Source organism: Dermochelys coriacea, chromosome 6 (genome assembly GCF_009764565.3).
Source record: "Dermochelys coriacea isolate rDerCor1 chromosome 6, rDerCor1.pri.v4, whole genome shotgun sequence".
Lineage (NCBI taxonomy): Eukaryota > Metazoa > Chordata > Testudines > Dermochelyidae > Dermochelys > Dermochelys coriacea.
The window spans coordinates 118,038,329-118,052,987 of NC_050073.1; the positions used below are offsets into that span (position 1 = coordinate 118,038,329).

The 14,659-nt window shown below is 38.0% G+C and overlaps 1 protein-coding gene across 7 annotated transcripts in view; it reads right to left on the reverse strand.

Annotated features, from left to right (window-relative positions):
* Positions 1–363: 363 nt before the first annotated feature.
* The window catches only part of ARID4A (AT-rich interaction domain 4A), a 68,814-nt gene continuing 54,518 nt past the window's right edge, over positions 364–14,659 (reverse strand). For 3 of the 7 annotated variants that reach the window (XM_038405988.2, XM_038405996.2, XM_038405987.2), the window contains 9 exons: positions 13,310–13,394; positions 12,932–13,121; positions 12,649–12,711; positions 10,623–11,756; positions 10,314–10,418; positions 4,153–4,365; positions 3,097–3,243; positions 2,070–2,169; positions 364–1,802 (listed from right to left, as the gene is read on the reverse strand). In XM_038405988.2, coding sequence (XP_038261916.1) covers positions 1,640–1,802; positions 2,070–2,169; positions 3,097–3,243; positions 4,153–4,365; positions 10,314–10,418; positions 10,623–11,756; positions 12,649–12,711; positions 12,932–13,121; positions 13,310–13,394 — 2,200 coding nt within the window. In that variant the 3' untranslated portion in view covers positions 364–1,639. Of the gene's footprint in view, positions 1,803–2,069; positions 2,170–3,096; positions 3,244–4,152; positions 4,366–10,313; positions 10,419–10,622; positions 11,757–12,648; positions 12,712–12,931; positions 13,122–13,309; positions 13,395–13,581; positions 13,660–14,659 lie in introns of all 7 variants that reach the window. The other 4 variants (XM_043516586.1, XM_043516585.1, XM_043516587.1 and 1 more) reach the window with 3 other exon arrangements.

Sequence of the window (14,659 nt, forward strand, 5' to 3'; positions counted from 1 at the left end):
GGTGATTTATATCAAAATCTTTCTAGCTGTTCTAGAGAAATGGTGGTAGTATTTAGACAAGCTAAATATTTGCACAAGATGTAAATTTATCCAACAGCAATACATGGAATTATTTATACTCAACATTTAAGATTTACTTCTGCAAATATTAAGCATGGAAGTCTATTTGAGAAAATGTGACCCATGTTATTTTCCTTAATAAATGAGTATTATTTTTATTTATTATTCATATTTAATATAAAATTAACAGTGAAAGTTAGCTCTGAACATTTTTTACAACACTTAACAAAGTTTGATTTTTCTATTGTTTTGGATGTCAGTAGATTTACAAGAACAATCATTTAAATAAAAAAATATAAAGCCTATGTTTAAAACATGGCCTTTATTAATGCTCTCTAATTAACTCCATTTTATCTTACATTGAAATAGTTCTGCTTTGCTTAAGAAAAGACAGAAAAGTGCATTTTACAAGAGTACTTTTTCTTTAATTCTCTGCGAAAATGGAAGGAATTAGAATCACAAGTTGACAAATGTGGTAAAATGAAGTTTCAAGAAAACATCGATTAGTAATGCTACCCCATCACTAGTGTTTCGCTCTGACTTTCTGCTGTGTGAACCATAATATCCTGATATACAGTCTAGAGCATCTATGTTATTACTCTACAGCATTTTTAACACAGAAAGAGGGGTTAAAACCCTTTTCAATGTACAAACATGAATAAAAAATTGATAAAAAAATCACTTTTATACATAATGTATATGCAAACTGTTTTAAATACATGGTTTTGGAAGAGTTATTTACAAACTGCATCAGCCCGTGGGACAATCCACAGACAAAGTATACACAGTTGCTTTACTTTATTGTTGCATCTCAACTTTGGGAGATATAAATTCATTCGGCAGTATAGCAAACATAAAAACTGTGACAAAGCATCTTAAGGGCAACCCAATAAAATTTGTTCCTCAAAACAATTTAAGTACTAGGACTGCCAAAGTTTCCAAACAAGGTTATAGTTTAATCCAGATGCCCGATTACAGTTCTACATTGTGGAAGAATAGACAGACCCACTGCACATACAGGCATGGTTACTGAATAAAACCTCCTGTAAGAGCTACAACTGATAGGTATGTTTTTTCAAAAGAGTGAACTAACCTAGAATTTTTTTCCAATTTTATTAATATTTTAAAAAATACATAAAAATACAACATCCAATGTCTGAATAAATATATTTAACAAGTTGCAAGATACCTTATTTTACACAAAAAAATTCAGCTTTAGAAATCTTGTTAAATAACTTCATTGTTGTTATATATTTCATTTTTCGTCTTTTTGTAACAAAATAAAAACTCTGAAATTACATAGAAAAAAGACAAAATATTTTTGTCAAGGGATAAGATAGTCCACTGAAAACTTATTCACAATTCCACTGTAAACATTAATAAACATTAAAATATTTGCATAATTGTGTGCTCAAAAATCCTATAAAAAGTGGAAGACTTATTACAACTGTAGTTTTCAGTCAACTACACTTCCTTTCACAATTTATTTTGTCCCATTTACATCTTTAAAACTGGGCACATTGCTGAACATGTACTTTGGCAGTTCTGTAGAGCAAGTGCTTCCACAAAGAGGAACTACTCACCAAGGGTTAGCATACAAGCTGGGTGAAAGTGCAGCAGTAACTTGATTCTGTTTGATAATATTCTGATGTCTGTTTGATGCACTTGCTTTTCTATGATTTCCTAGAACACCTGAATGCTTCATTGGACATAACTTTTCAAATCTGATAAGTGCCCTTTCTCTGTATTAACAAAAAAACAATAAACACGATGACAAACATGTCAGACGGTGCCTACAAAACTTCAGTTACCAGTGAGCTTAATTTTTCAACAGTAAAAATAAAATAAAATAAAAAACCAGGGGGGAGGAAAAAGATACAGTCCAGCAGTGGAAGAGTGTACAGAATGTACTTGGCAATGTCAAACCAGTTGAGTGCTTTTTGTGGTTATATTTCAGGATTTATGTCCATGGCAGCAAACTGCTGACAAGGCAGAGAAACATGTATCACCTGCATTCTACAGCAAGCACATTCTGGGGAGGAGAAGACGATGATGGACTCATCCCAGTGTCTGATGAAGCAGATGACATGGATGCTCCTGTATGAGACACTGTAAATACATAAAGCAGGACATCAGCACCACACTGTCAAATTATCATTCACACTGGAGGCCCGCTTAGGTATCAGACTTCTTGTCTGTACACACACAAAACAACTTAACAGAGCCCAAGTGAGCCCTGTCAAGTTTGAGGTACGTTGACAGAGTTGTGTGTAGAAGCTTATATCATACCTGCACCCATTATACCTGGCTTAACATAGTGTCCTTACTAGTTGCTCATTTTAATGAGCATTACCTTCATTTATTTATTTATTTTATTTATTTATTTAAAATAGGCATGGAGGAGAAGAACTAGCAGTATAGGAAGACCTCTCAAAAGTCCTGTTATAGAAAAATACAAGTGGATTCCTCATATATCGACTTGTAAGTTCAAAGCCTTAATATTTTAGAGAACTACTCTAGTTTCTGTATGTTTCTACACTGTGCTCAGATACCTTGGAGATGAGTAAATATTACTGGATTAAAAATAAGATTTATTTTTACTACAAAAAGCTTTATGAAACTGGTCCAGATTATTTTTCTCTTATGTTCACACAAGTTGGATAACTAACATCATCCTTTCTGTGGCTTAAATCATAAAAGGGACAAGACAATCTGTTATGCTACTTGTGAAAACCCAGATCCAGGGTACAATACGAAGTCCAGATCCATGTCTTTTTAAAGTGAAATTTTACATATTCAAGATTTTATTTTATTATATGTATAAACTTTGAAAAGCAAACCATGCTGTGGATTCTAAATTTATCCTGTATGGATAGAAGACAAGTTAAACTTGATATAGTAACTGTTTTTTCCAAAAAGTTAAAATAATGGATGTCGAATATGTTGTCACTTAAATTTAATGTTTTGGGGTTTACATGTTTAAAACAGACATCTCATGAGAGGGAGGTCTGAGTGTAAAGCAAATAGGAAAGTTACCTTCTCTGTCTTTCTTTTTTAATCGTTTTCTTCTTCTGTCTATTGTTGCTACTTCTGACTTCAGGGACATGTAATATTTTCGGATTTCCTGTAGTTTTTCTTGTAGAAAGGAGATTCTCTCAGTGCTGTTCATGTTGTCTAGTTCATCTTAAGAGTGGGGGGAAAAGTTACTTTACAATGGTGATTTTAAGAAACGATAACTGGAACATCACATGCAAACCAATAATGCACTTCCACAACGCTATACTAAGTAGGGTTACATCCAAGACAGATAGCCAAAACCCACATTTTCCCCCTTCAAAACACAAAGGTTCTTATTAAATTCCATTTAATCCAAGGTGTTTTAATTATGGTAGATTAGCAAGAATTGTACTTCTTATAAAACAGACAGCTATGATATACTTATATATTATACTTTATTTACATGGATCAACAATTTTTTCCCTTGATTGATCATTAGTCCTGCACTAATGGCTTTGGGGGAAAAGATTATTGGTTCTAAAATATTTGTCTCAGACCCCCAGAGTTTTAGGTTACAATATCTTGGAATTTAAAAACAAAAAACAAAACAAAGAGAACTGCTCTGTCCTCCCCCTACACAATAATTTTGTTAGTCATCTTGCTCTTCCAACTCAAATCTTCAATCCCAACCTGAATTTTTGTAGCCAATAATCCAGTAATTCCAGAATTAGAGATGAATGCCTAGATTATGCCATCTGAAAACTAGGATTTCAGACTATTTTTGAATTGTATAACATATTAGTTTCACAGTCTAGATATTCTTGAAGTAATAAACTGCTGAATGCATGCTGGAAATTAAATGAGCGGGGGGAGTAAGATGATAATTTAAATCATACCATTTTTAAAAGAACTTTTGTAGTGAGAAAGTGAAGCACAGAAATAAATAACATTATACCAATAAACCTGGCTTTACAATGATAATGAGCATTCATGCCAGGTACCCTTTTGGAACTGAATATAGCAAGTTCTGGATATTGTACTAATATAATTTTGAACTCCAATTTAAATATTTAACACAATTTAAAAAATTCTTACTGAGTTGGAAACTCCATTTATACACTCTAGGGGAAGCATTGTGGTGATGTTTCTCTCTATGTTTATCCTTTTCTCCATCTTTGATGTGAGGGGAAATTACTCTTGCAGGGGATCGCGCAAGCTTCTGTGGTTTGGACACATTTATGTGTTTTACTGGAGTACATTTACTTGAACTGTCCATGACAGGAAGATCTTCACTATCACTGCTTTGTCCTGTAATAACAAATTAATTTTGATTAGAAGACAGACCTATAATTTTGGTATTCTTCTAACCCTATAATCTACCTTACTTAAACTGTGGTTATGGTCAGAAAAGTGAAAGGTAAAATTGTGCTTCCTTACTCAAAAGACCCAGCTCCATTTGTGGATTCCAAATTGTTTCAGATTACTGACAACCCCATTTAAAATTTTCTAATTTTGTTAGGTACACTATGAGCTGAATCTGCAGGTGCACCAGGGCTCTCTCTAACCCATGGTGGGAGCAATTAGGGGCTGAATCAGCCACTGCCAAAGTAGATTTTTTACCTACAAAAACAATAAAAAAAACAAAAAACCACCAATACAGACATTTATTCCAAAATAAGTGTTTGCTGCCAAAAAAGCAGGTGTGACTTAAAAACAAATTTAGTTATTTCAGTGTAGACAAGGCCTTAGAGTCACTTTTCAGAGTGCAAATGCACTAATTACCTATAGATGTGAACAATGTACAATCATTTCAATAAAGAGTATACAGCTCTGATACAGAAGAACATCAGTTACAAACACCAGAGTTATGAACTGATCAGTCAACCACACATGTCATTTGGAACTGGAAGTACACAATCATGCAGCAGCAGAGACAAAAAAAGCAAATACAGTACAATACTGTGTTAAAATTTCAGAGTAGCAGCCGTGTTAGTCTGTATTCACAAAAAGAAAAGGAGTACTTGTGGCACCTTAGAGACTAACACATTTATTTGAGCATAAGCTTTCGTGAGCTACAGCTCACTTCATCGGATGCATTTGGTGGAAAATACAGAGGGGAGATTTATATACACACACAGAGAACATGAAACAACGGGTTTTATCATACACACTGTAAGGAAAGTGATCACTTAAGATGTGCCACCACCAGCAGCAGAGGGGGGGGAAGGAGGAAAACCTTTCATGGTGACAAGCAAGGTAGGCTATTTCCAGCAGTTAACAAGAACATCTGAGGAACAATGGGGGGTGGGTTGGGGGGGAGAAATAACATGGGGAAATAGTTTTACTTTGTGTAATGACTCATCCATTCCCAGTCTCTATTCAAGCCTAAGTTAATTGTATCCAGTTTGCAAATTAATTCCAATTCAGCAGTCTCTCGTTGGAGTCTGTTTTTGAAGGTTTTTTTGTTGAAGGATAGCCACACTCAGGTCTGTAATCGAGTGACCGGAGAGATTGAAGTGTTCTCCAACTGGTTTTTGAATGTTATAATTCTTGACATCTGATTTGTGTCCATTTATTCTTTTACGTAGAGACTGTCCAGTTTGACCAATGTACATGGCAGAGGGGCATTGCTGGCACATGATAGCATATATCACATTGGTAGATGCGCAGGTGAACGAGCCTCTGATAGTGTAGCTGATGTGAATAGGCCCTATGATGGTGTCCCCTGAATAGATATGTGGACAGAGTTGGCAATGGGCTTTGTTGCAAGGATAGGTTCCTGGGTTAGTGGTTCTGTTCTCTGTGGTGTGTGGTTGCTGGTGAGTATTTGCTTCAGGTTGGGGGGCTGTCTGTAAGCAAGGACTGGCCTATCTCCCAAGATCTGTGAGAATGATGGCTCGTCCTTCAGGATAGGTTGTAGATCCTTGATGATGCATTGGAGAGGTTTTAGTTGGGGGCTGAAGGTGATGGTTAGTGGCGTTCTGTTATTTTCTTTGTTGGGCCTGTCCTGTAGTAGGTGACTTCTGGGTACTCTTCTGGCTCTGTCAATCTGTTTCTTCACTTCACTTCAGCAGGTGGATATTGTAGTTGTAAGAATGCATGATAGAGATCTTGTAGGTGTTTGTCTCTGTCTGAGGGGTTGGAGCAAATGTGGTTATATCGTAGAGCTTGGCTGTAGACAATGGATCGTGTGGTATGATCTGGATGAAAGCTAGAGGCATGTAGGTAGGAATAGCGGTCAGTAGGTTTCCGATATAGGGTGGTGTTTATGTGACCATCGCGTATTTGCACAATAGTGTCCAGGAAGTGGATCTCTTAGATTCATAGATACTAAGGTCAGAAGGGACCATTCTGATCATCTAGTCCGACCTCCTGCACAGCACAGGCCACAGAATCTCACCCACCCTCTCCTACAAAAAACCTCACCTATGTCTGAGCTATTGAAGTCCTCAAATCATGGTTTAAAGACTTCAAGGAGCAGAGAAGCCTCCCTCAAGTCACCCATGGCCCATGCTACAGAGGAAGGCGAAAAACCTCAGGGCCTCTCCAATTTGCCCTGGAGGAAAATTCCTTCCCGACCCCAAATATGGCGATCAGCTAAACCCTGAGCATATGGGCAAGATTCACCAGCCAGATACTACAGAAAATTCTTTCCTGGGTAACTCAGATCCCATCCATCTAATATCCCATCTCAGAGGATTAGTCCTATTTACCCTGAATATTTAAAGATCAATTACTTACCAAAATCCCATTATCCCATCATACCATCTCCTCCATAAACTTATCGAGTAGAATCTTAAAACCAGATAGATCTTTTGCCCCCACTGCTTCCCTTGGAAGGCTATTCCAAAACTTCACTCCTCTGATGGTTAGAAACCTTCGTCTAATTTCAAGTCTAAACTTCCTGGTGGCCAGTTTATACACATTTATTCTTGTGTCCACATTGGTGCTGAGCTTAAATAATTCCTCTCCCTCTCCTGTATTTATCCCTCTGATATATTTAGAGAGAGAGCAATCATATCTCCCCTCAACCTTCTTTTAGTTAGGCTAAACAAGCCAAGCTCCTTAAGTCTCCTTTCAAAAGACAAGTTTTCCATTCCTCGGATCATCCTAGTAGCCCTTCTCTGTACCTGCTCCAGTTTGAATTGTGTTGGACTGGTCCAAGCTGAGGTTGATGGTGGGATGGAGATTGTTGAAATCATGGTGGAATTCCTCAAGGGCTTCTTTTCCATGGGTCCAGATGATGAAGATGTCATCAGTGTAGCGCAAGTAGAGTAGGGGCATTAGGGGACGAGAGCTAAGGAAGCGTTGTTCTAAATCAGCCATAAAAATGTTGGCATACTGTGGGGCCATTCGGGTACCCATCGCAGTGCCGCTGATTTGAAGGTATACATTGTCCCCAAATGTGAAATAGTTATGGGTGAGGACCAAGTCACAAAGTTCAGCCACCAGGTTAGCCGTGACATTATCGGGGATACTGTTCCTGACGGCTTGTAGTCCATCTTTGTGTGGAATGTTGGTGTAGAGGGCTTCTACATCCATAGTGGCTAGGATGCTGTTTTTAGGAAGATCACCAATGGATTGTAGTTTCCTCAGGAAGTCAGTGGTGTCTCGAAGATAGCTGGGAGTGCTGGTAACATAGGGCCTGAGGAGGGAGTCTACATAGCCAGACAATCCTGCAGTCAGGGTGCCAATGCCTGAGATGATGGGGCGTCCAGGATTTCCAGGTTTATGGATCTTGGGAAGCAGATAGAATACCCCAGGTTGGGGTTCTAGGGGTGTGTCTGTGCGGATTTGTTCTTGTGCTTTTTCAGGGAGTTTCTTGAGCAAATGCTGTAGTTTCTTTTGGTAACTCTCAGTGGGATCAGAGGGTAATGGCTTGTAGAAAGTGGTATTGGAGAGCTGCCTAGTAGCCTCTTGTTCATATTCCGACTTACTCATGATGACGACAACACCTCCTTTATCAGCCTTTTTGATTATGATGTCAGAGTTGTTTCTGAGGCTGTGGATGGCATTGTGTTCTGCACGGCTGAGGTTATGGGGCAAGCGATGCTGCTTTTCCACAATTTCAGCCCGTGCACATTGGCGGAAGCACTCTATGTTGAAGTCCAGTCCGCTGTTTCGACCTTCAGGAGGAGTCCACCCAGAATCCTTCTTTTTGTAGTGTTGGTAGGAAGGTCTCTGTGGGTTAATATGTTGGTCAGAGGTGTGTTGGAAATATTCCTTGAGTCGGAGACGTCGAGAATAGGATTCTAGGTCAAGACGTCAAGAATTATAACATTCAAAAACCAGTCGGAGAACACTTCAATCTCTCCGGTCACTCGATTACAGACCTGAGGGTGGCTATCCTTCAACAAAAAAACTTCAAAAACAGACTTCAACGAGAGACTGCTGAATTGGAATTAATTTGCAAATTGGATACAATTAATTTAGGCTTGAATAGAGACTGGGAATGGATGAGTCATTACACAAACTAAAACTATTTCCCAGCTGGACTAGAATGGGAGGTGGTTTGTGGCCCATTTCCAGTGGTTCTGGCATTTGGGGGGGGGGAGGGTGCACTCTTACTCTTTGTGGGGACTAAAAATCCTAAGATTGGTGTTTGAAATATTGTTCCTCAATTCGGGGTTTGTTACAGGAGTTGTTGGGTGAGATTCCATGACCTGCGTTGAGCAGGAGGTCAGACTAGATGATCATAATGGTCCCTTCTGACCTTTATAAGTCTATGATTCTATGTTATTTCTCCCCCCCCCCCCCCCCACCCCACCCCCCCCCACTGTTCCTCAGATGTTCTTGTTAACTGCTGGAAATAGCCTACCTTGCTTGTCACCATGAAAGGTTTTCCTCCTTTCCCCCCCTGCTGCTGGTGATGGCTCATCTGAAGTGATCACTCTCCTTACAGTGTGTATGATAAAACCCATTGTTTCATGTTCTCTGTGTGTGTATATAAATCTCCCTACTGTATTTTCCACCAAATGCATCCGATGAAGTGAGCTGTAGCTCACGAAAGCTTATGCTCAAATAAATTTGTTAGTCTCTAAGGTGCCACAAGTACTCCTTTTCTTACTGTGTTAAATGTAAACTACTAAAACAATAAAGGGAATGTTTAAAAAATAAGATTTGACAAGGTAAGGAAACTGTTTCTGTGCTTGTTTCATTTAAATTCAGATGGTTAAAAGCATTTTTCTTCTGCATAGTAAAATTTCAAAGCTTATTATTATAAGCTTTCAGAATAGCAGCCATGTTAGTCTGTATCAATGTTCAATTGGAAACTTTTGAAAGAACAACAACATTTTTTCAGTTACAAACATTTCAGAGTTATGAATAACCTCCATTCCTGAGATGTTTGTAACTGAGGTTCCACCGTACCATATTCACATAGACATGCAGAGTGATCTTGTACCTCAGTGTATAGTTAGATTTATTTTGTAAAAACAAAAACAATGCAAGACTTCTTACAATAGTGCCAAAATAAAAGGTTCTCATTTCAAATATACAAGTCTCAGGAAATTTTAAGTTACAGTTCCAACAGAAAATCTTCACCCTGTCACTCTGCACATATTAGGCATTATTTAACAGCCTATGAACAATATTTGTTGCAGTTACTGTAGGAACCCAAAATATTTATTTGACACAAATCTTAACAATGCCACTGTTGGCACTGACTCTACTGACCTATTTGATTCAATTCCTTTAGCTATCGGAGGTCATCACTACTTATAAGGGGGTATAGAAGACTAAATCCAGACTTTCTGCAGCTGATTTAAGAAGGTTACAAATCTGAGCACAATGTCAACCACACATAAAAGTCCTGTCTCTAAAAGGTATCGTACTTACCTCATTGCAGTCTATGTATTTTTTCTTGTAAGTTATAATTAATGCATCTTTCTAGCCTTAGAAGCACTTGGACATGATTTTTCAAGGAAGTGCTTCTATTCAGCAAGCATAGGGACAAAAATGATAACTGAGCTGAACACATATAACTGTAAAATATTTGGTATCTTCTCACATACAGCTGCCTTGTAGAGAGAGATGATAATGAAAGTGATGACGGTAACAGTCATAAGACTGCCAGATTTTGTGGTTACTGAATAGCTGGTATATTCTACTAAATATATAGTCAGTAGTCCAGTCAACACTAATTAAAGGCCCTGGCAAGGAAACCCCTATACATGTACAATGGTGATAAATATCAAAAGGATGGATTACTATACACTTGTTATGGATACAGCACAAACATGCACTTCCAAATGTACCTGTTCCATTCTTTTCATTTTTGGCTACAGCACTTGATCGCTTTGGAGTACGTTTTTGTTTCTTTGCCAGTGTCCCACTATTGCCATCGCTTGGCCTTTTTTGACCTGAAGGAAAAGAAAAAATGTGCCTCAAATATTTCTGCCTTCAATATACCCCTTTTAAAACAAATAGATTGAACTGAAAACTAGTATTAGAAGCAGCCAAATGCCACTTTTGAGCCAATAGTCCTTAGCAAAGCAATACAGGATTTACAGTGGTTTCAGGAATTGTCAAAATAGAGATTGGCTTTTCACATGGGAAACACTTACCCTTCTCTCCAGGATCTCTGTCCTGTACTGCTATACTACAATTGCTTGAAGTGGTACTGGCTTCAAATCCATTAGCAGACTCGCTTTCACAGAGACCTTCTTGAGATTCTTCTGCCACACTATCCACTTCAATAGTTACATCACTTTCACTTTTTATACTGCGAGATTCATCCTGACTAAGAGCAAGGGGCGAGGCCACAGAGAAGTTAGGCTGGACTGCAGGCGTTAAGGCAGATGGATTGGAGGTCAAAGTGTTGGGGTCTGGCTTTTCTGCTACTGCATCCTCACTACTGCTCTTTTCCTTTTCATCAAAGTCATCCAAGTCCACTTCATGGCAAAGTAGAGTTTCAGGTCCAATCTGAGGCATAGTGTCATCCTCATCTTTTAATGGAATATGCTCATTTTCCTCAGATGTACATTCAGAGTTTTCATTCGTCAGCTCTTGAACATGTTGATCTGACTCTGCTACTAAAGACGGCATTTCCTCATTTTCAGTTCTGAGTGACTCTTCATCATGAAAGTCTTTACATTCCTCCATCCCAATACATTCATTAGTCCTCTCCTCAGACACAATATTTGGCACTTCCATCTCACACTCTCGTCGTACCTTTTTCTCAGGAGATGTCTGTTCCAACGTTTTCCTTTTCAAAAGCTTCTTATCTTTTGTACAGGGGTCTGTTTCATTTTCAATAGTGGTGGAAAACTCTTTACTGTCTAAGGAAGAAACGTCTGATCTTTCAGATTCTATGCGGGTTTCATTTGTTCCCTCTTCCTGGCTTTCTGGCAAAACCTTTACATTCTCTAAAGAGGGGTCTCTTGTCTTGCTCCTTCTTCCCTTCCCCTTAGGTGATTTTTCAGTCTCTTTTTTAATTTCTTCCACTTGTTCAGCTTTGTTTCCAAAAATCTGAACTATTTGTTCACTTTCTTCAACTTCCAGTTTTAAAGTTTCTAGAGGCTGCACTTGAGTCCTGTCATTTTCTTTCATCAATACATGTGGGATCTTTGGGTTTTCTTCAGCAGGTTTCTCATCAATTAGTTTTTCATTTTTTTCCATATCTGAAATTTCTGCAGAAAATTCTTCATTCATACTCTTTTCAGAAGTCTCATCAGCTTCACTGTCAGATGAACCAGAATCTGCCAAAAAATAAGATTAAAAAACAACACATTAGGTCATTGTTAAAGCATAATTTTTTATATTAGCTATGCAGATGCTATTCAATAACCCACACAGATATAGTGTCAAAAATCACTTAGTGGGGAGGGGGAAATCAAGAGTTTTGGTTTTGCGTCAACTCAAAAAAAAAATCCAAATGTGTTGCATTATTCAAGCTATTTTTGCTACAGTTTTTCTGAGTGTTACTTTAGATCTCTATGGAAGTATGGTAGCACTGGTGTAAACTCTTTTTTGGGGGGGGGGGTTGAGGGGGGTTTAGAAATCAAAAAGCCACACAAAAATCAGAGTTCAGGAGGACAGGATAGTTTTACAGGTTTCCTTATAGCTTGAATCTTCCCAGTCACCTCACCTCAAAAAGGAATGGATGGCTCAGAAGACTGGTAACAGGGTTACAGCCATTTTATTGCTAAATCAATGGTTTCAATCAGAAGCAATATAGATAGCAAGTAATAAGATGGTGCCTGATAGTTGTGCAAGACCTATATGAAATGAGTCGGTGGCTTCGATTCAGTTCATACTAGACAAGGGTTCTTATCATCAAACAACACTGCCACCATTTGTACTTAACTAGCCTCCCTGCCGGATGCATGAGCTGTGAGACTGGAAGATTGAGTGACCATAGTAATGGCCACAATTTTATCTCTGAATTAGGATTGAAGCAGACTGATGCGAGAACATGGGGTAGCTGCCCCTTTCCTAACTGCTTGGGGAGGAAATAGAGAATTTTTTTCCCTCCACTGGTGTCAATTTAGTTCTTTTAACAGCATTAAAATTCGCATGAAAAAAGGGGGGTTTAAAATTGCTTTTTCAAAAAAGGAATGAAAATCAAAACACAGGACAGAGATCACTCACCGTTTGATCCTCTATCAGAATCAAACATTCCTGAGCTACGTCTCGTCTGCCTGCGAGGTGTTCCTAAAAATCAAAATCAAAACTAATTAATTTATATAGAATAAAATTTGTTATACAGCTAGTAAACTGACTGACTGCACAAGACTTCAAAACTGTTGACTTACAATACAGCAATATGTTTATTAAACGTTTCATACTAACGTGTGGGGTTACATTATTAGTATTTACATACATTTCTCCTATGTATGAGCACCTAAGTGTCTCACATGACTGCATCAGGTACCTTCTGTTCCATTTGGTAATGATGAGCAATCTGACATATTGCTCCGTGTACTTCTGGCTCCTGCTTTACCTTCACTATTAGGTGTTTTGGATAAACTGCAAGACACGTTTGACAGAAGAGTAGATTTCAGAGGGGGGCGGCCACGTTTTGATTTCTGTTTCTCCTCATCCTTTTCCTGGTCTTCTTTACTCTGAAGACACAAAATTGGGCATTCTATGAATGTACATCACTGCTTATAGTCAAAACTTCACCCTTTTTGGGCTACACATTAAGGGGAGGGGCTAGGGAGTGAACAGCAAAATAAACTCATTCTTAGGAGCAGAGAGAGCCATTAAGCTCTTACAAACTATTACAAGTTTACTGATCTACAAATATTACTTTTGCTTTTTTCTTTTGTTTTCTCTTTGGTCCTCCTTTGTCCAAAGGCCAGATAATCCGATCAGCTTTCACCCATTCATCATATCTAAAGGCAAAACACAGCACACTGTTACTACTCCCATTAAAAACTGTTTTATTGTAATTTGATGGTTCAAAACTGAATTGCAAAGACCTTAATAACAATTCAAAATAGAACCCCAACCCCCTTTTAGCAACATATCAAGTATCTGATGTTTTAAAACGTATTTAGTGCTATGTTTTATTGCAATTACCTTCCTAAGATCCTGAGGAAATCTGAAGGTGCAGACCTTCCTGGTCTCCTGCCAGCAAAGCACTGGAAGTCAGGTGACCTGGGGTCAATTACAGACTCTTCCATCAACTTCATGTGACCTTAGGAAATTCAGTTTTAATCTCTCCACGCCTCAGTTTCCCCATCTATAACACTGTTATAAAATAATCATACTTACCTGTGTTTTTAAAGAGTTTTCAAATCGTCTGGCAAAAGACACTAAGCATTAGGGGAGACTGTCAAAGGCATAAATGGAATTAGGTGCTTATCTGCCATTTGTGCCTTTGAAACTCTCCTGCATTATTAATTATTATTATTATTATTAATATAAATGAGGGGATGTGAACAGAAGTTTGGAGAAAAGCTTTCTTTCAAACCTACATGATATCATAATGTCATTCAAGGAAGTCTGTTTAGATTTCTCAGGAATTCAATGAGGTGGCAAGTCTCAAATTTTAATGTACAAGGAAAATACATTTTAAAATATATTTGAGTTTTGTGGCATTAGCACAGTCACATTGTTTATAAAAATAAAGAAATGCCATTACACAGCAGGTATTAAACATAAGGAATGCATTCTTTTGGAATACAACGTAAGTGTTCAGTGGATTTTTTCTACACCTCCTTACAGTTCAGCTTCCCCACCCCGCTCCCACCATGAATTTCTTAAAACATGTATCTTCTTTAATTATAGCGAGCGTTCAACTGCCAGCATATTTTTTGTTGCTGAAATTTCACAGTTTAATAAACCAATAACTGTATAAGCTACCCTACTACTAAATGCAATACAGTTTCTAATACTCATGGTGACATCTGGAAGCACAACACCACTTTCTTAAAAGGCCAGAGTAATTTAAAAGTCACTATCATAGCTCACTATATTCGCCAAAGGTCCGATCCTGCTGACAATTACCACCAGGCATCAGATTTATTCCCACAAGAACTCCAACAGTACTACTCACAGTTTTATGATGAGATGGACCAAAATCCTGCAAACACTTACACACATGCATAATTCCATTGGCTTCAATAGGATTACTCATATGTGAGTGAAGGTACTC